The 24,920-nt window shown below is 49.8% G+C and overlaps 1 protein-coding gene and 1 long non-coding RNA gene across 4 annotated transcripts in view; one reads left to right on the plus strand and one right to left on the minus strand.

Annotated features, from left to right (window-relative positions):
• Positions 1–11,765, plus strand: part of LOC113257639 (uncharacterized) — a 33,887-nt gene extending 22,122 nt beyond the window's left edge. For all 3 annotated transcript variants that reach the window (XR_007189440.2, XR_008961565.1, XR_003317005.4), the window contains 3 exons: positions 9–195; positions 9,859–9,936; positions 10,023–11,765. This is a non-coding gene — a long non-coding RNA (uncharacterized LOC113257639). The remainder of the gene's footprint in view (positions 1–8; positions 196–9,858; positions 9,937–10,022) is intronic.
• Positions 11,766–12,900: 1,135 nt separating this feature from the next.
• FAIM2 (Fas apoptotic inhibitory molecule 2) overlaps positions 12,901–24,920 on the minus strand; it is a 33,218-nt gene continuing 21,198 nt past the window's right edge. Inside the window, exon 12 of the mRNA XM_026501919.4 lies at positions 12,901–16,481. Within this exon, the coding sequence (XP_026357704.1) occupies positions 16,332–16,481 (150 nt within the window). The 3' untranslated portion in view covers positions 12,901–16,331. The remainder of the gene's footprint in view (positions 16,482–24,920) is intronic.

Genomic DNA, 24,920 nt, shown 5'->3' on the forward strand with positions numbered 1-24,920 from the left:
TTTGACAGAGAGACAGCCAGCAAGAGAGGAAACACAAGCAGAGGGAGTGGGAGAGGAAGAAGCAGGCTCCCAGCGGAGCAGGGAGCCCCATGCGGGGCTCCATCCCAGGACTCCAGGATCATGACTTGAGCCGAAGGCGGATGCTTAAGGACAGCCACCCAGGCGCCCCTCTCCCCAGCGTTGTGACAGATTTTGGTGAGCCGAACTTACCTCTTTTTGTCACTAGATGGTGCTAGCACAAACCCTTGGCCACCCTTAATTTTCAAGGAGCTGCCAATCACCTTGCTTTTGTAAACACCTTTTTGTTTGCTTTTTTAAACACAGTATATATTACTGCCAGTAAAGTGTTTGATTTCATTAAGGACATGGGCATGTTTTTGAGTTTTTGAAACCCTGTTCACCAGAAAAAGAAAAAAAAAGTCACCAGGCCTAGAAGGGGAGAGGCAGGCTCCTCCCAATCCTGGGATCCTTGAGAAGCAAAGATAGGGGTGGGTCTGGTAATGTTACGGGGGACCTAAAATACCTCAGAGATGAGCCCATAAAGAGACATTTTAGTTTGATCCATTCTGGTGACTTTTTGAACCTGTGTCCATTTTTCATTTTTGGTTGGCCCAGACGATCTGACAGTACTCAGCTCCTGGGCTTGGGGCCTGAGGCACCAGCCCCAACACCTCAAATAACTATAGCAGGACCCAAGAGCATGCTCTACACTGCAGTTGACCAGGTTTTGGGGAGGCTGATGCTTATACAGTTGTGGGGGTGGGTGTGCTTGGTGGGTGGGGGATGGGCTAGATGGAGGATGGGGACAAAGGACGGACTGATGGCCCTTGGGATGAGCCCTGGGTGTTGTATGTAAGCGATGAGTCACTGAATTCTACTCCAGAAACCACTATTGCATGGTATGTTAACTAACTAGAATTTAAATAAAAATTTTTTTTAAAAATTACAAATATAAAGACATGTAAAAGTGAATATTTATTTACAGTGAGAAAATAAATCACAACAAATTACACGTTTTTAAAAGCTCTGGAGGGGCGCCTGGGTGGCACAGCAGTTGAGCGTCTGTCTTCGGCTCAGGGCGTGATCCCGGCGTTCCGGGATCGAGCCCCACATCAGGCTCCTCCGCTGTGAGCCTGCTTCTTCCTCTCCCACTCCCCTTGCTTGTGTTCCCTCTCTCGCTGGCTGTCTCTATCTCTGTCGAATAAATAAATAAAATCTTAAAAAAAAAAAAAAAGCTCTGGAATATTAGCTCATAGATGAAAGAAACCTAATCAAGTTTTTCCCCAGTTTGCTAACGAACTAAATTTACATGACATTGCCAATAACAAATTGTGAACCTTTGGGACGCCTGGGTGGTGCAGTTGTTAAGCGTCTGCCTTCGGCTCAGGATGTGATCCCAGCGTTCTGGGATCGAGCCCCACGTCAGGCTCCTCTGCTAAGAGCCTGCTTCTTCCTCTCCCACTCCCCCTGCTTGTGTTCCCTCTCTCGCTGGCTGTCTCTCTCTGTCAAATAAATAAATAAAATCTTTTAAAAAAACAAAAACAAATTGTGAACCTGAAAGAGACTTTTCTAAACGATCAAATAATTTGGGGGTGCAGCTGGTTAAGCATCCAGCTCTTGGTTTCGGCTCAGATCATGATCTCAGAGTCATGGGATCAAGCCCTGCATTGGGCTCCACACTCAGTGCAAAGTCGGCTTGGGTTTCTCTCTCCCTTTCCCTCCCCCCCCCCCCAATAAACAGATCTTTAAAAAGAATAAAGGGAAAATTTAATCTGCCATGCTAAGAAAAGACTGAATCATCTTTTTTGTCCTCTCTAAAAAATGGTATTATTAAATCATTGCCATATGAAGAAGCAATCAAAGAGTATGTAGCCAAAAATGTAAGAAAAAAGTAATATTCAAGTGTGACTGGCATTTAATTTGTCAAATTATTATGGGAGTTTTTTGTGATATTTGTGGCATTTGTCGGCTTTTAAAATTTGTCCTGTACAAAGACTAATCTTAGATATACTCTTCAAATTGACATTTACTAGCCAATTTGTCTTTGAAAACCTCATTATAATTGGTATATTATGAGTTTTTTATTATCTGCTTTGATATTGGTAATTTGTGTCATCAAAAAAATATAAAGATAGGAATTCTGAGAAATTGTATTTTGAAGAGTTCCCATCAAAAAAGAAAAGAATGTATAGTACATTTATAATGATATACTATTATATGTATGTTATTGAGTATATTGCCAACAGGACAAAACTTATTTTGACTAGATGTCAATATGGACAGACTGCTTATATTTTTGCACAGCTGACAATTGGAAGAATTTTCTTCAGACTAGCTTCTGGCTTTGTACATCTTCTAAGCTTTATTTTCCTCCACTCTTGCACACTTCTAGTACCAGGTGCTAAATGTAGGACACGTTAGGATCTTGATTTGAACCCTGGTCTTGCACCGATAGGTCATAACATGAGGTGAGTCAGCACGTGGGTGAATAAGAGACTTCTAGAATTATTCCTTCAGCAGGTAAAAGCTCAACTATGCATGGAAGTAATTTTAAACCATGTGAATAGATCCTAAATGGAGTACATCTCCAACTAAACGTCCCCTTAGCTGGATTCCAAAAATGCCAGTAGCCATTCCAGTGCCATACAACACAAGGGCAAATGTGAAGGAAGGGACGTCAAAGTGGAAATTGAAGTTTTAACCACCCGCAGTTAAAACACCTTATTTTTTTCAAATTTTTGCAAAAACAATGACCTTTTAGACACACTTCTAGGGCCTTAGAAGTGTTCTGTGTGTGAATGAGGACCCTGAAGCTTGAGCTTCAGTAGCTCCATGAAACATTCATCTCTGCCCTGCACAGAACATATACCCAAGAACAGTTAAAATGAGGAGGTGTGTATAGAATTGGAAATAATCCAAGTCAGGAACAACTGACATGTATAACGGTTTCTGTGGCTTCCTAAGGAACCTTGTGCAGCTGACGTCCTGGCCCGTGGTCTAGTCCATTTTACTCTCCCTTCCTTCCCTTTCAAATCATGTCTTAGAGCCTCTGCTCAGTCCCTGCTCTTCCACCCCACTCACTGCCTGCATCTGGGGATCACAGGGCCTCAGAACTGAGGGGTGAGCAGGAGTCTGTGTGTTTGGAAATATCAAATCTATTTTCTCACAGAAACAATGTTCCAACAAGGGACTCCTGCCTGGACTTTTGGAACCCAACCCATCTGTAAATGGAGAACTTACTCATTGTAGTTGAGAAATTCTACAATTAGTCCTTGCAGAATTTTAAACCACTTGTAAACAATAACCATACAATTTATAAATGGAGTGTTATAGCTGAAACGCAACCAAGAGAACCCCTATTTTGAACCCCTCATTTTCTGATGAGGAAACTGAGGTCCAGGAGGTAAAGGCAGTTTCTCCAAAGATGGAGCCAAATTAGGGCAGGCTAAATAACCCCCAAATCTCAGTGCCTTACCATAATAAAGGTTTATTTCTCCCTCGTTGTCCCAGTCCATTGTGGGTCAGTGGGGAAGTGGGGAAGGGCTTTAAATATACTAAAAAATATTACATTGTACATTTTAAATGGGTGAACTCTATGTTATGTAAATTATATCTTAATAAATCTGTTTAAAAAAGAAAAAAATTGTGGGGCGCCTGGGTGGCTCAGTCGTTGAGCGTCTGCCTTCGGCTCAGGGCGTGATCCCGGTGTTCTGGGATCGAGCCCCACATCAGGCTCCTTCGCTGGGAGCCTGCTTCTTCCTCTCCCACTTCCCCTTGCTTGTGTTCCCTCTCTCTCACTGGCTGTCTCTTTCTCTGTCAAATGAATAAATAAAAAAATCTTAAAAAAAAAAAAATAAATAAATAAAAAAGAAAAAAATTGAACAAACACCATATGACCCAAGCCATCACACGTCTGGGCACTTATACTAGAGAAATGAAAATTTATATCCACACAAAACCTTTACATGAATGTTCATAGGGCTTTGTTTTTGGTTTTTTTTTTTTTAAGATTTTATTTATTTGAGGGAGAGAGAGACAGAGAATGAATGGGGGAGGGGCAGAGGGAGAGGGAGAAGCAGACTCCACTGAGCAGGGAGCCCCATGTGGGGCTTGATCCCAGGACCCCAAGATCATGACCTGAGCTGAAGGCAGACACTTAACCGACTGAGCCACCCAGGCACCCCTGGGCTTTATTTGTAATTGCCAACAATTGGAAACAGCCAAAGTGTCCTTTACTAGGTGAATGGTCGAATGAACTGTGGCCCAGCTGCAGCATGGACTGCTACTCAGCAATAAAAAAGAACGAACTGCTGATACGTGCAGCAGCTCAGATGGATGTCAAAGACATGATGCTGTGTGAAAAAAAATCCCGCCAAGATAAAAATTATATGATTCCATTATATAACATTTTCAAAAGGAAAGAAAACTATAGAAGATGGAAAGCAGATTAGTGGTTGCCAGGGTTAGGAATGGTAGGGGTGGATGTGACCATAAAGGGATAGCTCAGGGAAGACTTCTGTGTCTTGATTGCAGTGTTACTTACGTGGCTGTACGTGTGTGATAAAATGTCACAGAACGGTATACACACCAATGTTAATGTCCCAGTTTGGGTAGTGCACTGTAATCGTAAAAGTTGATTGAATGGGACCTCGCTGCACATAGAAGTATTTCAAAACGAAAAGGTTTTTTTTTTTTAAGATTTTCTTTATTTATTGGACAGACAGAAATTCTGAAGGAGAAGTTATTTCCAACCTTTCATTGGATACACAGTCAGATGATTCACTGTGAACGCAAAATGAAGACACTTCTAGACATGCGAGAGGCCGAAAGTACTATGTCCCATTAACGCTTTCTCAGGAAGTTGTTGGGAGAGGTTTTCCACCAAAACGAGTAGAAACCTGAGAAAGGGAAGTTCGTGGAATCTAGAATGCTAGTTTCCAACAGAGGAGCACGAAGGGGACTCCCCAGGAGAGAGATGTGGGGAGATAGCTGCACAACATCGCTTCAGAGCAACCAGCGCAGGCTAGAGAGGTCAGAGGATGTGGAAAGACGATATGGTGTCAGCAAGATGAAATTGATAGAGCATCTAATATATTTGAACATATTGGGAGGATACTTACCCACTTAAGGTGGTGAAGAAAAATAATTAATAAGGACGTAGGAAAGTAAATGTACAAACAACTAGCAACAATAACTGATTCATCTCCAGAAAAGCAAAACGTTGTGCAAGAAAGGAAAAGTAATCACCCTATACTACATAGTCCCGTGGTCGACAGGGCTTACAGTCTTAATATGTAAATATTCAGTGCTGATCAGTTCATAATTATTGATAGAACCAAAGCAGAAGAACCCAGGAAGTGGGTGGAAGAGGAAGAGGGTGTGTGTGTGTGTGTGTGTGTGTGTGTGTGTGTGTGTTTGCATGCCCTGATTTCCATCTCTCTCTCTCTCCCAGTTTGTTTTGAATACTTTCTGTTTTTCCCTCTGACTGCCCTTTTATTTTCTTCTTCAAGCCAATGTGTTTCCCATGCTTTCAATAATGTGCATATATTAGTTTTTATAGTCAGAAAGAAAAAAAACAACACAGATTATTACAAAGAAAAGGTCAGGAATGATGTTTCTAAGCATCCCCAGCTCCCCTTCTCAACGCACTATGAACTTAGCACCTGTAAATTTTTCTAAATGTTGTTTGAACCTACGTACATTTTCAGCGTGTTCTGCTGCTTGGGCATAATGAGTTTCATAAGGTCACGGTGCTGTGCAAAGCATTCTTTCACAGAATCATAGAATCCTACCTTTTCATTTACCGTCTTTCAAATCCAAGGGGCTCCCTACAGTCAAGGGTTTTGTAAGGTGTGTTTAGGACAATGTGGCTGAGGCAAGGTCTGTGAAGGGAACAGAGGGTGGAGGCCTGGGGTGCTTTGGCATTAGTGGAGGCAGGGTCGCTGGTGAAGAAACTAGGAAGAGAAGGTGAAGAACCACCCCTCCTCCCCTGTTAAGGACACGAAGGGAAGACAGATCTGACTGTCAGGCTCCCTGGTGCCTAGAGAATGAAATCCAAAGTCCTTATATAGGGCTTCTGCAACATGAATATGCAAATAATTCACCTGAACCTCTTGTTAAAATGCAGGTTCTGATTCAGGAGGTCTGGGGTCTGCATTTCTTTCTTTCTTTCTTTTTCCCCCCTCTTTTTCTTTTAGAGAGAGAGAGAGTGTGTGTGTGTGTGTGTGCATGTGCTTGCATGAGTGTGAAGGGGGAGGGGCAGAGGGAGAGGAGAGAGAGAATCTCAAGCAGGCTCCACACTCAGCATGGAGCCTGACCTGGGGCCCCCTCTCACTACTGCAAGATCACTTTCTGAGCCGAAATCAAGAGTCAGATGCTTAACCACTTAACTGACTAAGCCACCCAGGCACCCCTGAGGTCTGCATTTCTGACAGGCTCCCAGGGGATGCCAAGGTTGCTGGCCCATGGGCAATGTTTTGAGTGCCTAAGATGATCCATGAGGTCCGTTTCTTCAGCTTCATCTCCTCTACCCACTCCCAACCTTTGCAGCCATGCTGAACTACTCATAGTCCCTAGTGTTCGGGGTGGGAGCTCCATGTCCTTGCACAGGCTGTTCCCTGTGCTGGAATCTACCCTCCCCCTCTGCTGCCCCCGGCAATTCCTACTTTCCTGAGACCCCGCTCATGTGTGTCCTCTTTGGTGAGACATCACCACCCACTCTTCTTCAGAAAGAGTATTTCCCTCCCTCTACCTAGATATGTGTCTTTACTGCCTTTATCATACAAGATTGCAATTTTTTATTTACTCTGAACTTACTGAAGGAAGTGACCATGTCCTGTGTTTTGTATCGCCAGCATCTGACACAGTGCTGGCAGCTAAATAAATGTCACCTAACTGAATGAATGCTTGTTTTATGAAGAAGGAATAGGTTCTCAACAATGTACAGTTTTACAAAGAGGACCCCCCCCAAAAAAAGGCTAGGAAAGGATACTCAATGCACCAAGTAGGTGATACTTGGTAACTGTCATACTGCCAGTTTTCTTCCCATCTGCCTTCCCTTTCTCCGTTCCTTCTTTCCAATCATCCTTCCCTCTTTCTTTCCCTCTTTTTTCTGTTCTTCAAATTTTTTATTATTTTTAAATTTTTCTAAAAAAAGATTTTATTTATTTGAGAGAGAGAGAAAACACACAAGCAGGGGGAGTGGCCGGCAGAGGGAGAGGGAAAAGCAGGCTCCCCACCAAGCAGAGAGCCTGACACAGTGCCCCATCCCAGGACCCAGGGATCATGACCTGAGCTGAAGGCAGACGCTTAATCATCTGAGCCATCCAGGTGCCCCAATTCTTTGAATTTTAAAAAAAGATTTATTTATGTATTTGGGGGGGGGTGCAGAGGGAGAGGGAGAGGATCTTCAAGCGGACTCCCTCCTGAGGGCAGAGCCTGACCTGGAGCTCTATCCCAGGACTCTGAGATCATGACCCTGAGATCCTGACCTGAGCCAAAATCAAGAGTCAACCGCTTAACTGACTAAGCCATCCAGGCATCAAAATTCAAAATTCTTTGAATTTTTTTTGAAGTATACTTCATTACACAAGTTATGTAATTTTTCAGTATAGAAAAAATAGATCTAGATAAACCACAAGAAAAAACCTGAACTCTTATTCACCACCTAGAGATAACCACAATTAACATTTTAATGGAGATCCATCTAGATTTTTTCTTATTCATAAGTATACATAAAATATATGTGTGTATCTATATATATCTAATATTTAACATTAAACAAATGAACTTTTAAAATATTACTCACTGAAATGCAACTGTGGGTATAGCCTCCTTTGGAGATAACCTCAAAAGCCCACATTTCAGAACATTTTTTTAAATTTTAGATCTTTTGTACTAAGTTTTTAATTTTAATTTCAGTATAGTTAAATACAGTGTTATATTAGTTTCAGGTGTACAATATAGCGATTCAACAACTCTACATTATTCTGGGCTCCTCATAAGTGTACTCTTTAATCCCCATCACCTATTCGTTTCAGAACATTTTTAAGGAATCTAAGCCAGTTAGCTTGTGGCATATCCCTCAATTTGGTTTTGTCTAGTGTTTTCTCGTAAGACTCAGGCTTTGAGATTTTTTTTGGTAGAAATTACAGGAGCAGAATGTGTCCTTGTTAATACATCACATTAGAAGAGGCACATAGTGTCAATTTTTTGGCTCCCCCCCAGCCTCCCCCACCACCACACACACACCAGGCCTTTGTTCAAGCTGTTCCTTCTGTCTGAATGGCCCTCTTCTCTCTTGCCTGCTTGACTAAAATTTGCTCGTCCTTTAAGATCCAGCTCAAAGTTCTCAGAGAAGACTTTGCTAACTCTTCATCTAACTACAATAGTGTGGCTCTTACCACATGACCGTCACTTCCCTGTCATCTCCACACTGCTATGCTGACTTCCCTGGGGACAGGCTCTATGTCTTAAGGTGGTAGATCTGTCATTCATCAATCTCCTGGGAGCGATACTCTGATTTTCCCTTGGGGAAACATCCCTTCTTTGCCCTACCCCCATCCACGAGTGCAGCTCAGGGCTGAAGATATGACCTGGGACCAGTCGCTCAGTGCATTCCACCCCAGTGCCAGAGGGATTGGTCCAGTGACGAGCTAGCTTCTGGATCAAGGAGGGCCCATATGGGTCAACCAGGACTTCTGCCAGAATTGCTGGGCCAGAGAACTCATGGAATGCACACAATAGCCCTTCCATCACATTCCATTAGTCAAAGAACTGTGCTCGTTGTTTTAAACTGCTCATTCCAACCTCTGGCCTCATGCCCCTCCCAAGATCCCCCAAAGTTTCATTCCCCTACAACATCAGGCTTAGGCCTGAGGTCCAGAATCACCTCTAAACCAAGTCTGTGTGCACGTGAGGCTCCTCAGGTTTGGTTCCTTAGGTAAGGCTGCTCTCAATCTGAGCTAAAGACAAGGTATTTACCTGCACCCACCTACACACACACACACACACACACACACACACACACACACACAGCATATAATAGCAGGACAGGCAAAGGTCCAAAGGCCTCTTCGTTTTGTATGATTTCTCTCCCTTTCAGATTGAGCTGGTGGTACTTCTACCAATACAAGTCTTTTTTTTTTTTTTTAGATTTATTTATTTATTTGAGAGACAGAGAGAGGGAGAAAGCGAGAGAGCAGGGTGGGGGAGGGGTAGAGGGAGAAGAGACTCTCGAGCAGACTCCATGCTGAGCACAGAGCCTGACGTGGGCTCCATCTCATGACCCTGAGATCACGGCCTGAGCAGAAACCAAGAGTCGGAAGCTCAACCAATGGTGCCCCCGCGGTGCACCGTCCCCCAAAATACAAGTCTTAAAAACTCTGGTTTTTCCTCTGAATCTTACTGGGGCACAGTTACTAACTTCACTCGACAAGTTGCACTCATAAATCTAAGGCAAGGCCTCCTCTGTCCTGGGCCCTCAGTGAGGCTGCTGAGGGCCAGTATCTTTAAGATCTTGAGAAGCCCTAGTGTTTAGCAGAGGGGCTGTGCAAAAAACACCTTTAAGACTCTTAGGAGTACTTCTGTCTGTTGGGAAGATTCTATGAGGCACCATATTAGATCTTTCTGAGGTCTTAACAAAGAGCTTCGTAATCACACTTTTGGCCTCATCTTTACCAGGAGACCGTGTTTTCCTGATAGTGTCCTGGATATGATTTTTGCAATGGGGCCCTTTATTACTTTGAGAATTCTTTGCTGGCTCAAAAGACTGTCATGGGCTTTTTACGTCTCCTCCAAGTTCTGCTTAAAAACAGAACAATTCCTTCTTTACCTCTCCTCTCACTATCTGTTTCTTAGGATACAAAGCCAAGATAAGCCCGGTGACACTTGCAACATTCTGCCTGGAAATCTTAGCCAGATCCATCAGTTCATGAGGTACTTTTTCTGTTTTTCACATTAGTGCAGAGAAAAGTTTTGCCAGACTTTCTACCATGACTCAACAAGGGTCTTTGTTCCTCCAGGTTCCAAGTACATTTTCCTCAACTTTCCTTTGAACTTCCACCTGCAGTCTCCTTGAAGCCCTTCTAGTCTTCCCTAACAGACTCATTGAGGCCCGTCAGGCATCTTCTATCACCTGGAACGCCAAAGCAATGCCAGATGTTTTAAGTTTTGTTATGGCAGTGTCTCACTTCCGGAGACCAAATTCTATTCCAGTTATCCGTTGCTGCAAAGCAAACTACTTCAAACTTAGTGGCATAAAACAACAACTATTTTATTATGCTCATGGGTCTTGGGGATTAGGAATGTGGACAAGGATGGTTTGTCCATGTTCCATGATATCTTGGGCCTGAACTGGGAAAACTCAAATGGCTGGGGGCTGGAATAGCTGAAGTTAGGAATCTACTTCCAGAATGGCCTCTTGCCTCCCATGGCTGCCTCTTGATGGGCACGGCTGGAAGACTGGACTCAGCTGGGTCTCTTGGCTGGAGCACATGGCCTCTTTCGTATGGAGAAAAAGGAGCTAACAAAGAAAGGGGCATAGAGCTATTGAAGGACAGCATAAAGCTCACTTCTTTTGGCAAGGTTTTCCCAAAAAAGAAAGCAGAGATCTTGGAGAGGATTTGAGGATAGTAGGCTGGGAAGAAAGGGTCTTAGCTTTGTGTGTACATGTGTTTGTGTGTGTGTGTATATAATCAGCAAGAGGGCAAACACTAGTTTGCTGGGAGTAGCCAGACCTGAGTGAAAGCAGATGGCATATTTATGAGCTGGGTTAGGTCAGCTCAGCTCTGTAATTTCTCCAACCTAATTTAGGAACCTGGGAATGCAAATGAAGAGCCTTGGTGTGAGGACCATCCCAGGGGTGAGGGTAGGGGGATGTGCTTGGAGGCCACCACTTAAGACAGTAGCTGCCAGAAGGGAATGGATGGTATAGTGGGTTGTACAGTGATATCCAAAAAGAGATGTATAAGTCCTAACACCCTGGTACCTGTGAATGTGACCTTTTTCAGAAATAGGGTCTTTGTAGATATAATTAAAGACCTGGAGGAGAGATCATCATCCTGGATTTAGGATGGGCCCTAAATCCGTGACAGGTAGCCTTATGAGAGAAAGGAGAGGGAGATTCAAGACACAGAGACACAGGGGAAAAGACTGTGTGAAGACAGAGGCTGAGACTGGAGGGCAGCCACAAGCCAAGGAACAGCAAGGGTTGCTAGCAGTCACCAGAAGCTGGAAGACAGGCATGGAATGGCTTCTCCCTCAGGGCCTCCAAGAGGAACCAACCCTACTGACCCCTTGATTTCAGGCTTCTAGCCTCCATAACTGTGTGAGAATAACTGATTTCTGCTGTTTTAAGCCACCAGTTTGTGGTAATGAAGAATGAATGGGCCGAAGGCAGAGTGGGGCTGAAGGGTTGGCAGGAAGCAGGAGGAGGGGAGGGAGCCCAGTGTCACCAACCCCGCCCCCCACCTCCTGCGTGGACTGCCCTCCCTCCCCTTCCACCAGTGCCCATGCCCAGCCTTTCATGCGCTTCAGACCCTGACTCAGAGACCCCCCGCCTTGCCACTGTTCCACATTTCCTCAGTACTTGCTTCCCTGCCAGGCCTGCTTTCAAGAGCATTTACTTGGGACCATGAACTAAGTGGCTGGGAGCTGTCATGCGTATTTTCTCTCCTGCAACACTGCTATCTTCTCCCTCTCCTATCTTTGTTATCTATGGAAGTGCTTTGTACACAGTGGGTGCCTAATACATGTTATTTATTCTCTCTTCAGAGTCCCCTGAATATTGCCCTGATCCTTCCCCTGCTGCGGCTGAATTTATACCAGAACCTTGTCACAGGCGAGGATAATGTCCCCCACTGTGTCAGTGTGGTGTGTCCCCCTCCCACACAGCACCCTCGGCCCCAAGTTCTCTGAAGGAACCAGGCAACGTAATAATCATCACCCCATGTGCCTTCTAATCCCACTCTCGTCTCTAACTTGTGTATAAACTTGGACAAGTCACTGCACTTCTGCTCCTCAGTTTCCTCTTAAGTAAAACAGAAAGATTGGAGAAGATCCATTCATTCCTCCATTTATCCAAAAACCACTTACTGATACTACTTGCCATAAGTCCTGTGAATTCAAGGGTGAACAAGACACAGTTCGTGCCTTCAAGGAGCTCAAATGTCATACATAGAAGCAGATAGGAGGAGAGGTTAAATGCAGCTGGGGTGGGAGAGGGCAGCAGGGCTCCGAGGAGGGGGTGGCCAGGGCACCTGGGGGAGGACAGAGAAAGGCTTCATAGGAGAGGCGACCCTTAAAGCTGCTCTCTATTGGGGATCTGTCCAGCTACAACATAGGCTTTCCTTCTAGGGACACAGATTTTGGGTCAAAATAAGGAAGATTCTTCTAACAAAACTACACACAAAGGCTTCCAGAAAGGCCCCCTGTTGGGAGGCACCTCCAGCCAGGATGTGACAGGTGCAAGCATTCGGAGACCTTCTGTAAAGGGTATATATCGGCAGGAAGACCAATGTTTGTTTGTTTGTTTGTTTTTTCTTTTTTCTTCATTTGAGAGAGAGAGAGAGAAAGAGACCGCATGCGTGAGTACGAGTTGGGGGAGGGACAGAGGGTGAGGGAGAGGGAGAAAAAGACTCCCCACTGAGCAGGGAGCCCAAGCAGGACTGGCCCCCAGGACCCTGCGATCACGACCTGAGCCAAAGACAGCCGCTTAACCATCTTAAACATCAGGCGCCCCAGTGTTTCCTTCTCCGCATCAGGATAAGTGTGGAGATTTAATTCACACTTAGCTACGCTGGGAGAGACAGCTCTGGTGTGAACCTCTCACATCGAGTCTGAGCTAAACCTCACACACAGACTCCCCGGCCATCTGAGGCAACAAGCAAAAGGCAGGCGAAGGAAAGGGTTCAGATGTCATAATTTTATTCTTATCTCCTGTCAGTCACGGACCAGGAAAGTGAGGCCGGGGAAGGGGACAGGTGCGGATCCTGGGCAACTGCGAGAGGCTGAGGCCAGTGTGTGGCGGCCGGTCTCTGCCCTCAGTCACTTAGGAGAGAGCTCTGGGGCCGGGCGGCGCAGGGTGGTTTCCAGCAGACAGGTGCACAGTGTCCCAGGGATGTGACAACGGTTGGACTACAGGGAGCAATCGGAGGCTGATGAGGAGGAAGGTCTGGGGAGGTCTGAGAAGGGTCATGAATGAAAGCCAAATCCGGCCTGCAACCTTACCGCCCTTCGTCTTCTCGCCCGCAGAACCAGGCCCTGCTTTTCCTCAGGCAGCCACTGAGGGGCAGCAAAGGGCTGGTGTGAAATCCAGCTTGCTGGGGGAACCCAGAGGTCCTGGCCTTGTCCCAGGAGGGCCGGGGAGGGAGAGGCAGAGCCTTTTGAAATAAGGGTATCTGTTGGTTCCTGACTCCCCTGGGAGGAAGAATCCAGATTCAGGCAACACAGGAGCCACACACACGCCTGGGAGTTGGGACAGGAGTCTGGGGAATTGCATGTGCCTCCCGGGACCCCAGCTGCAATCCCAGGAGAAGATCTCTTGATCTGTCTTCCTCTTGGCAGGAAACCTCCAACCTCACATCGCAGATGGTCAGATTCCTGGCTGCCTGGAGCTCTATAAAATCCAAGCCACCCTCTCCTGGGCCCAGCCCCACCCCTGCCAAAAATGCGAGGGGCCCTGCAGCTTCTCCTCCCCCTCTGCCGATTGTGGCACCTGCTCAGCTCCGGCTTCTCGGTTTCTCCTAATCCTGCATTCCTGTTCCTCAGCCCTTCCTCCTTGAAAGCCCAGCCAGGTGTTCCTGGGGCTCCTCCCGGCCTCAGTGTGGCAGGACGCAGGGCCCCCAGCCCGGGCTCTGCGGCCTGCTCAGCGGGTCCCGGATCCCTCACAGGACCCAGAGCGGGAGACTCAGCAGCATCCTCTCCCAGCCTGGAGAAAGCCAAGTTGCCGGGTCCTGCTGTTTGCTGCTGAGGGCTTACCTGCCCCCACTCCCCACGCTTTCAGAGCTCGGCCTTGGATAAGATTCTCCGTCCTATTTCTGCATAAACTGTCCTAGGAAAAGGAGGACTTGGACAAGAGGATTCTGGGAAGCATGACCAAGGCCCAGGCTGAGTGAGCCCTTTGGAAGTGGGACCAGAGATTAGGAGAGGAAGTGAAGGGACCTTGGAGGAAAGGTGGCAACCGGATCAGGAAGTCAGTAGAAAGTGTTTTGGCGCCTCTCCCTGCACTGCCCAGGGCTTGGTCTTCCATCTCGCTGATAGGTAACGACTCACAACTTACTACCATGAGCCCGTCAGCAGTGAGGCTGGAAATCAGACACCAGAATGCCCCCAGCTTGTGTCTAGAAGGTGGAAACGACAGAGAACAAAATTTGGTGGGGGTAATAGGGGGCAAGGGGGTGGTGGGGGGTGGCACAGAGGCCAGCAGATCTCCAGAGACATCAGGAGATGTCTGGCCTGACCACCCGGTCTCATTCCAGCCCCAACCCAGGAGGTTCGCTGTATGACCTTTGTCTTGTTACCAATCCTCTCAATAACCTCAGCTCTTCCCTCTGCGATCGGCATGTGCGGACTTCTCCCTTTATAGGATTGCTTTAATGGATTAATTTTGACCAGCACACAGTAGGCATCTAGCCACACTCCCGTTGCCTTTGTCTTATACACAAACACCACCATCTGTTCTTGTTTCCCTCTTTCCTCAAATGCCCAAGGTGAAACAAAATTTCAAATATTTCTGCAATATTTCTTGAAAGCTGAAAACAGGAAGGGTGGAGAAGGAAGAGTCAAAAACAGATTGGTAACATACCTAGTCATTCTCTCCAAGGGCAAAAGAACCCCTGGCATAGAGGAGAGAGCTGAGCCCTGGAGGGAGAGGCCAAGGGAAGGCCCAGGTATCTGACCTCGCTGACCCCACCCAGTAACTTTCCACTGGCCCAGAGCTGGCTGCGAGGTGCCCGCGACACACTTCCCCCAGGTGTAGCCCCCTCGTCCCCTCCCCAGCCGGGCCTGCAGGGGGCTGGGTGGCTGACGCACACCCTGCCCGAGTCTCAGCTCTCAGCTGCCTGGAGGCTGATAAGGAGACCCGACCTCATCGCATGGGACCAGCCGGAGGGACCGGCTCTGGCTGTTAGCATCAGCTGAACAGCTTCCAAATTGGGGAGATAAGGAGATAAGGAATGGAGGGGAGCTTAGGATTCTGGGCTGAGTGGCCAGAGAAGCCAGGGGGAGGGACATGGGCACTGCCAACTGAGGCCTCAGGAGGCCTGGCTTGGGGATCAGCCAGCACATGGCAGCCGCCACGGATGGGGGAGAGTTTAGGGAAGAAGTGCAGAGAGGCCTCAGGGCAGGGCAGGATTCCCTCCCAGTGGGGCGGGTTCAGCAGCTAGTACAACCCTCCCTCTGTCGGAGCATCCAATCCTCTAGGGCCCAAGCACTCCACTCAGCCTCAGGCCTAGGGTGAGGGACAACCCAGGGGGTCCAGAGAAGAGGGTGAGAGGTCAGTCCTGCCAACCTCAAATGCCCCCCAAGGAGATGCAGGTCTGGGTGAACTGGTGCCACTACAGAGCCCGCGCCTCCCAGAGGGCTGCCTGCTCCACCTCCCTTACAGCCCTAGGACAGGTCCCCACGTAGGAGCAGGGCCCCCTGTCCCCACCTCCTGCCCCAACAGTGCTCTGTCATGACTCTGGAGGGTAAACCAAGGCAGGGGCAGAGGGTACTGGCTTCCTGTCCCCCTTCCATGGACCCCAGGGCTCAAGTGCCTAGAACGTGCTGCTAGTCTCAAAGCTGCGAGGGTGGGCAGCCTGGGACAACCATTTGGTCCACCCACATCCCCCCACCTGCAGAACAGCCTCACCTCCTCGCCCAGCTTCCTCCCACCCCCTTACAAGTGTCAGTGCCTGATCTGGAAGGAAAGAACAGAGGGGTGGATTGGACATAGGACAGTGTGTCCCAAGGTCACACAGCTGTGGCAGCCTTAGGAGGAACCTCAGTGGGGTGCAGGCCTCAGCTAGGCTTCCTGGGGTCTCTTTCCCACATCTGGAATCCTGCTGGGCTCTTCCCACTCGTCCCTTGGGTCCTCAAACCCAGGGGAGGCTCCAGCCTTGACTGTCCACTTCGAGAGACGTAAGAGGGGGGAAGGGGCAGCACAGAGGGGGGGGATGTGACCTCAGTTCCGCAGGGCCCCTAACACTTGGACACAAGCTGCAGAGGGTGAGGGTGGGCATCGGGCTGAGGGGAGGCCAAAGGATGGGCTGGCAGCTAGTTTTATATCTGGGCTTGCAGGAGCACAGGGAGGGTACCAGCAAGGGGACATTCTTGGAAGGAAGGAAGGCTCCTCATTCCCGGTTGGTGCCAAAAAGCTGCAGGAAGAAGGTGAAGATGTAGACGATGTCTAGGTAAATGTTGAGGGCTCCAAAAATGTACTCCTCGGGGCTCAGCGAGTGGCGTCGGTTACCCATCAGCAACTGGGTGTCAAATGCCAGGAACTGAGGGAAGGGGGAAGAGAGAAAAGTCAGAAGGTCCAGGCACTGTGACACCGACCAAGGGGCCCAGTGTCCCCCCCCCCCCCCCACACACACATTTTGCTACCATCATCCGCTGCTTGGCTGCTCAGTGACCCTCCTGGAACGGCCCGGAATCTCGAACTTTCCCAACACCTTCCCTCCCTAATTAACACCTATTTCCCCAAGCACCTACTATGTGCCAAGCACAGGGAAATAGTCAAGAAGAAGACAGGCAAGATCCCGGCCTTAGAGTCTAGAGTGGAAGTAATCATTAATGTGAAGAAACCAAAGAGAAATGGGAAGTGTCCCAGGAGGGTGGCTAATAATAAGGAACTTGACCTATGTGAGTGTGGGCAGGGAGCTCAGGAAGGCTTCCTGGAGGAAGGGACCTTCAAGCTGAGGCCTAGTCTTCTCGCCATTGCCTCAGGGCCCTGCTCTAAGCAGATGAACAAGTGGTTCATTTAACAGTGAGCAGAGAACAGGCACTTCTTCTGTGTTTTGTGGACATTAGCTCACTTAGTCCTAATAACATCCCTTGAGTAGGGATTATTCCTAGAGGAAACCATGGCCCAGAGGTGTTAAGTTCTTGCCTGAGGTCCCAGAGCTGGGAAGTGGCAAAGCTGGGATTCGAACCTGAGCAGGCTGGCTCCATAGGCCCCAGCTTAGCCATTCTGTTTTGCTGTTTGTAAGCAGCACCAGGGCTTAATGCGTTTCCTGCCAGGAAACACTTTCTTCCCAGGGCACCTTCTTGGCCTAACACTACGAACAGTGATTCCCTCAGAGACAGCTCCTCTCTGCCCCCCTGCTGCCCCCTGTCCACACTGACTCCTACTCCTCCCACTTAGCTCTTCTCTGGGGTCCAAGCATAGGAAGCAGAATCCTCTAGAAATAGCATATGACGCTTCACAGGCACAGTGGAGTTTTCTGGGAGAAAGAAGCCTGAAAGTTCCACCAGTGTCTCAAAGGTTATGAACCACTGGCCCACATGGGATTGGAATTCTTTAAATCCATTCACATTCTTGCTAACTGGGCTGTGCCCAGCTCTTCCGTCACTCGTGTGTGGAAGACCTGTGCACCTGGGGTCCTCTGGAACATTCATTATGCAATAAATATGTATGGGGCAAGAGTTGGTGCCAGCAACTTGCTGGCAGAGACACCACCATGCCGTGCCTGCCTTCCGGGGCTCGCCACTTAGGGGGGAACACTTACAGATGATTACAATAAAACTCAGCAAATGCCATAATTAGGGCTGATTGAGCAGGAGGCAGGTGGCCCAGGAGAGGTGACATTTTACCTGGGGCTTGAAGGACAAGTTGGAGTTTGCTAGACTGAGAAGGCCTGGGGAGGTGCGGGCCATGGTGTGAAAAGTGAGGAATTCAGCGTGGCTGGAGCAGGGGACAAGGGGACAGAGGGAAAGGGACTAGAGCCCAGGGGCCAGAGGCTCCGATAGGGAGCATCGCCAGCATGTGGGACATCAAGGCATGGCACCCTGGAAAGTGGGGAGGTGGGGGTGAATACGAGCACAGGCTTGGAAGTCGGCCCGAACTGAATTGCAGCCTCAATTCCACTCGTCACTTGCTCCGGGACCCTGGGCAAGGCAGTCTCCCTGAGCTGGAGTCCACATCTGGAAAAGGGAGACGAGGGTGCTTGCCTCCTGAGGTTGCGAGAATGAGGATGAGACCAAAGTGCCCGGCCTGGTGCCTGACACGTGGCAAGAGCAGAATGCATGCTGGCTATTAATGTGGGTACGTAGTTATTACCTGCAGAAGGAGAGGGGCCCCCCTGAGACCATGTCATAGGCTGCTGCCAAGACCCAGGCATCTCTGGCGGCCCGTCAAGGACGCGGAAATGTTACGAGGGTACGCCATGCAGCCTTAACAGAAGGAACAGGGAGAGCCACAGCAGGGCCAAGGGGGGGCTCGTGCGGTGCAGGTCGGGCTCCCTGAGCTCAGTGGCGTTGAGGGGAGGGGGCATGAGAACACAGGACAGGCGTCAGAACACTTGCGTTTGAGCACTGGTTCTATCCCCCCCCTTAGCCATTGCCCACCTGACCTTAGCGTCCTCATCTACAAAATGGGTCAGTAATAATGACCACACCATGGTGCGGTTTTGCGGGTAAACATAGGACAGCGCACGTTTCTTTTGTGTCGTGTCCCTTCATTCTGCTCTGCTCCTTCTGGTCTGGATTTGGATTCCCACGGAAGTTTTCGCTCTCCAGAGAGAACGAGCAAGGAGAGGGACCGACTTGAATGCTACAGGCTGCTTAGCGGTCATGCTGCCAGAAGTTAATAAATTGCTGCTCTGGCTTATCCATCAGTGGCGTGCTTCGCTGATTTCTCGGAGCCCAGTCACCCCTGGCTGAGCTAATGAAATTGAATCTCTCAACCTAGAAGGCTTGGGCCTGACCAGGGAGCACCCCACCCAGGAGGCCTCCAGAGCAGCCAGCAGGCTTTGCTCTTGCAGAAAAGAGGAATGAAATGATTTCTGCCCCTGCCCTTGGCCTGTGGCCATGGATGCTTATCGACGTGGCGCTACCTGGGATAGCCTGCCCCAGAGTGCAGCTGCGCTGCCTGGTACCACCCAGCACTGCAGCCTCACGCCTGCACGTCAGCTGATAGCTTTTCACTCACTTAGTCCCCACAGTATTTATCGAGCACCTACTATGCTCCAGGGAGCTTGCCTTCAGACAACCGACGGTCTAATGAAAGCAAATGATCAGAGATTCCGGTATGAGCATGCACTCTACGCAGGGGAAAGGAACCTCATGACCTTGGGTGATGGTGAGCCTTGTTAACTAACGTCGTCGCTGAGAGCAGCTATCTTGGTCATAGTTGACATCCTGGCAGCTAAGATCTTAGTTGAGAGCTAACAGCTGGGTTGAACGCTGATGCCTGGAAGGTCACAGGTACTTGAGCTGGAAGCCAGCTGGGCACGAGGAGACCCTGCCGGAGGAGCACGTGGGAGGAGAGGCTCGGGGCAAGAGGCAGAGGGGGACTAGGAGGCTGCTTACATCTGAGTCACCCTTTCACACACGAATCCTTTATCTCACCTCACTTCATAGGAAGTGGGTATTATCATCACTATTTTACATACGAGGGAAGGTGTCTCGGAGCAAGTGAGGGGCTTGCTGACAGTCATTTCCCTCGTGCTGGATCCAGACCATCTGTCCCTATTTTGATGGAGAAGCAGGTCGGGGATGGGGGGAGGTGGGGGAGGGCGAACACAGAGAGCAGAGGAGCCAAAGGCGAGCTTGCCTCGTCCGCCCTGTTGGCCAGGAAGGGCCTGGTCAGGGCCCCCTGGCCACACACTTGGCCTGAGCCTGCTGTGTCCAGGACCTAGGCTTATGTCTGCTATCCCTCCCAGAGGCGAGGCCGAGAGGCACCGGGGGAGCCATGGCATGGAGAGGCCAGCTCAGAGCCATCAGCAAACAGGCACTGAATACAAAAAGCTGGGGTTATCATGTGTTGAATCAGCATAAAAAACTAACATGTGGACGATGTCCATCCTACAGAAACGCCAGTGTGGGTGTGCAAAGCAGCACACACCCAAGGCCACTCGCAGCAGTGCTGGTTCAAACAGTGAGGGACTGGAAACCCCGAACGCTCAACCAGGGGTTGGTTAAATAAATTGTGGGCAGCAGTACTGAGGCAGAAACGTCTCTGAAATAGGCCATCATGAGAAAAGAGCAGGCTGCAGAAAAATCTACATCATAAAATCCCTTTTCTATAACAAGAACAACAAAACCTGCACAGAACTATGGCAGAGAAGCCTCGGTAGCAGATGCCTATAAAATGCATATAGAAAAGTCTGGAAGGAGAGACAACTGACCACAGCACTTACCACTGAGGAAGGTAGTGAAGGACATGCAAATGACATTTGCTCTATCTATATTATGTGAGATTTTAGAAACTGAAATATATGAATAAATGTATTCATAAGTTATTTAATTAGAAACTTTGAAAAGAAGGATTAAAGTAACACACACAAAAAGAGTTGGTGAACCTTTTCACTGAATCCTCACACAAGCCTCTGGGACAGGTGTTCCGTTACCATGTCCATCACGAAGCTGAGGAGTCTGGGGCACAGAGAGTGTACGTGACTTGCCCACTTGGCACAGCCAAGAGGACAGACCCCAAATCCTGTTCTCCTTCCACCATGTGGCACTGCTTTGGGGCGTGTGTGTGTGTGTGTGTGTGTGTGTGTGTGTGTGTAGAAGGCTGGAAGAGGTGGGAAGAGAAGCACAAACAGAGCGCAAGGCCAAGAGCACTGTAGGCTTCCTGGGGGGCTGTAGGGGGAGCCGGGCCCGCCTGGCCCTGCCACCACTTTCTGGGCTAGGGGGTGAGCCTGGGCTTGGGGGATGCTATAGGAAGAGGCTGCCAGCCTTAAGCCCTCGTGCCCTTGGCCAGGATGTGGGGCAGGGGCAGGGAGGGGGGAACAGGGGAGTGGAGGAGAGGCCGTGAGTGGAGACCGGGGGTCCGTTGTTGCCTGGTGCCAATAGAAGATGGTCATCTTCACAGGCCTGAGCGTCAAAGGTGTCAACGGCACAGACAACACGTGCATGCAGCCCTGGGTCCTGGGGAGCACCTCCAGGCGGCCACTGAAGGAGCAGGGTCTGGCAGGCACGTGAGCCGGAAAGCCTGGCCCAGGATAAAGGCGAGCAGTGTATGAAAGTGTGTGAAAGAGCCCATGTGTGGTCCTCTGAGGAAGGGCATGAGTGTAATACTGTGCTTAAGAACGTGGACTGGGCAGTCACGCAGACCTGGGTTCAAATCTTGCACCTGACTACTACTAACAGGCGATATTATTGATTAATGATGTGCCAGGCACTTTCTAAGGGCTTTGCATATATTAATTCACTTGCAAGTCACAACAACCTACGACGTATGTACTATTATTATCTGCATTTTAGAGATAAGGAAACGGAAGCACAGGGAGGTGATATGATTTTATCAGTCCACACAGCTAGAATGTGGCAGAGAATGGATTTGAACCCCAGGTACTCTGCTGCAAATTTTGGTGCTCTGAGTTACAAGGTTAACATTTACAATAAGGGGGGCGCCTGGGTGGACAGCGGTTAAGCGTCTGCCTTCGGCTCAGGGCGTGATCCCGGCGTTATGGGATCGAGTCCCACATCAGGCTCCTCCACTATGAGCCTGCTTCTTCCTCTCCCACTCCCCCTGCTTGTGTTCCCTCTCTCGCTGGCTGTCTCTATCTCTGTCAAATAAATAAATAAAATCTTTTAAAAAAAAATTTACAATAAGGGTAAAAGCTATCATGGTAGTTGAGAAGGCACCAAGGTCCAGGTGCTAGGCTGTTTTCACTTTCCCTTTCATATCTTGCCTTATTTATTTATTACCACAGCTTTGTGGAATAGTTCGTATTAGCCCATTTTACAGATGAAGCCACTGAGGCACAGAGAAGTCAAATAACATGCCCAAGGTCACGGTGGTAAGAGGATGAGCTAGATCTTGAAAACTGTTTGGGTAGTGCGCATGTGGGCACCTAGAGAGCGCCCCGGCCCTTCTGATAGCACCTCTTCCTGGCCCTGCTCTGGATAAGAGAGCAGCGCCCTGTGCCTTCCCTGCCCCAGCGTGCCAGTTAGACACTCCTTGGCCCTGCTCCCTACAGGAACCCTGAACCCCCCTCTCCCTCAGTCCCCCATCCCCGGGGGCTGGGAGGGGGGCTTCTTTCACCTTCTCCGGGTCAAGGTGTCGGTTTGAAGGGCTTGGTTTGAGCAGGGTGTTGGTTGCTGAGGATTAGGGCCTCAGGAAGTGAAACTGAGGAGAGTCCTGGGAGGGGGACGCCAAGCGCACTTTCCCCCTGAAGGAGCAGTTCCCTGGCAATCCACCCTCCCACCTGCAGCCCTCAGAGGAAAGCGCTCAACTTCTAGAGGGTTCAGATGCGGCCTCAGGTGAGGTGTTGGGGCTATTTTAGTGGCCGGAGGGTGGATGGCGGAACAGAGAAGGTTCTCACGAGATCTTTCAGGCTCACGTAAGAAACTGAGGCAAAAGAGCCTCTAAGCTCTGAATGAAATAAAGATAAGACTAAAATAAAATCATATCCTACCTTGGGTTTGTGTAGCCCTTTTCGCTTTTCAACGTGTTTCTCTAACGGTAAAGAAGACAGGGCATGTATCATGGCCCTGACTAGAAAAGCAGGGAGAGGGGTGGGGTGGGGGCAAACAGGAGTCTCTTTCCAGAAGCCTCCAGAGCCTGTAGGGATGGCCTAGGCCAGTCATGGGGACACAGGCGACACAAATTCTCTGTTGGGGCTGGATGGAAGTAACTGCTAAAAGGCCCAGTCTCAGAGGTGGAGAAAGCCTCTCTGGGTCCTTCTGCTGTGGAGGCAGTCAATCTGGAGGCCTCTCTTTTCCCTGCGAAATGGACAGAAGGTAGAGTTGAAAGAATATTGGGCTGAGAGTCAGAAAAATGGGGCTTTCATCCAGCTTTGGCGGGTAACACTGTGTGCCTGTGTATGTGTGTGCGTGTGTGTGTACATACATGGTGTGTGGTACATGTGTGGTGTGTGTGGTACGTGGAGGGGTTGTTGTGTGGTGTGTGTGGTACATGGGGGGTTGTGTGGTGTGTGTGTTATGTGGGGGGGGTTGTGGGGTGTGTGTGGTATGTGGGAGTGTATGTGGGGTGCGGAGCATGCTCTCTCGAGGCCTCAGCACAAATAGGTCCATGCCAGCTCTGAGGACTCAGTCTCTGCCCTCCTTTCTTCCAGGGGCTGAGGACAGATGGCTGTGTGCATCTTCCCCACGGTCACCCAGTGTTGGAGGCCCAGCACCTCTACAAACACAGCATCTTCCTACCTAAGCTTCACTCACCCAAACACCATTGGGCCCTGAAGCGTCCACTTCTGACCAGCACACGTTCTTCCTGCCACCCTGTCCCTGACTCTGGGACTCTGCAGTGGCCTCTTAACTGGCCTCTCTGCCTCTGGCCTATCCACACAGCTTCTGGATAATCTTCCTTAAAACACAGAGACTGTGATGTTTTCTGGGCTCCCCAGACTGGCCAGGCTGGGCAGGGGAGAGTTCCTTTCCTACTGGGCTTGTCACCTAGTTTCTTCCCTAAGTCTCCTGGCTTGTCTTCCTGATTTAGGTGGCTGGGAGACCTCAGCTTCCCGAAAGAAGGGCCAGCTCTGAGGTAGAGCCATATAAGCACAGAAGCTCGGCCACAGTGGGAAACCTGCTGGCCAACCCTCGACCCGACCCGCTTTCTCTCTTCCTGCCCCAACCCGCCTGCTCTGTCCCAGCCCCTCCACCTTGCGCCATCATCCCACCCAGCCAAACCCTCACGCTCCCCTGCCTGACCTTCCATGAGCTTCTACATGAAAGCACCCAAGAAGAGGGAATGAGGGGGTGAGAAGCATGAGGCCGCCCTGAGGTACCTGTGGGCTGACTCACCCGCTTCTATTGGCATTTGGGTCTGGCGCCCAGTAGGGGGTATGAGATAGGGGTGAGGCAGAAAAGCCAAAGCCTCTTGAGAATGCACCAAGGCTAGACAGGTGAGGCCTAGGAGGGGCCTGTGCCTCAAGGCTGGACCTCGGCTCGAAGAAACCTGGGCTCCCCACCCCAGGCTCAGCTTCCTCCAGCTTGGCCGCTCTGCCCTCCCAGATGACAGAGACCGTCAGCGAGGGGCTGAGGTCTCTAGGAGACGAAACCATTTGATTGTAGCAGCCCTTCCAAGGCCCCGACTGGGAGGATGGGGTGGGGGAGGAGGCTCCTCACTGGGGGTCCAGACCCTCCTCTGACGCCTCTCTCCTTTCTCACACATCCTCCTTGCGGCAGCTGGGCAGGGATGCTCTGAGTGCTGTCTTGTCTTTCTAGCTAAATGCTGGGAGGGCCCCTCATGGTGCAGAGAACTCTCCACAGGCTGGGCTGGGAGTTGCCAGGGTGGGCAGATGAAGAGACTAGGGAACCGCAGCTTCCACAGGACAGAACTGATGCAGGAAGCAGGGTCAGACTGAGGTCAAGGACATTCTGAGTTGGGGTTAATGGAAAGGCCCCGAGACAGTTCTTGTGGGGCTGGGCCTCTGATGGCCTCTGTCCACTGGAAACTCAGAGGAGGGAGGAGAATGAATCCAGGGCCCCCTCTCAGATCTTCCCCAGGCGCCCTGTGGCCCATCACCCCTCCTGGTGACCCACGTGAACAAGGGGCAGGGGACGGAGCTGGGGGAGCTGGGGGATTCGCACCTCGCTCCTGACCATTGTTTACATAATTGGCAGGAGGAGCCAGGGCCTTTCAGTGTGTTGCTGTCCTAATGAGACATTAACTGGTAATTAGGCGCCGTGGTTCCTCCTCCCCTGTGACTCACTGTGCAACTGCGGCTGTCTTTGCTCTGCTCTGACCCGCGCCTCGGCCAGCCTTGGCCCCGCGGCCGGCCGGGCCTCTCAGGCATCCATTCGTCCCACAC

Source organism: Ursus arctos, unplaced genomic scaffold, assembly GCF_023065955.2.
Source record: "Ursus arctos isolate Adak ecotype North America unplaced genomic scaffold, UrsArc2.0 scaffold_26, whole genome shotgun sequence".
Taxonomy (NCBI): Eukaryota; Metazoa; Chordata; class Mammalia; order Carnivora; family Ursidae; genus Ursus; species Ursus arctos.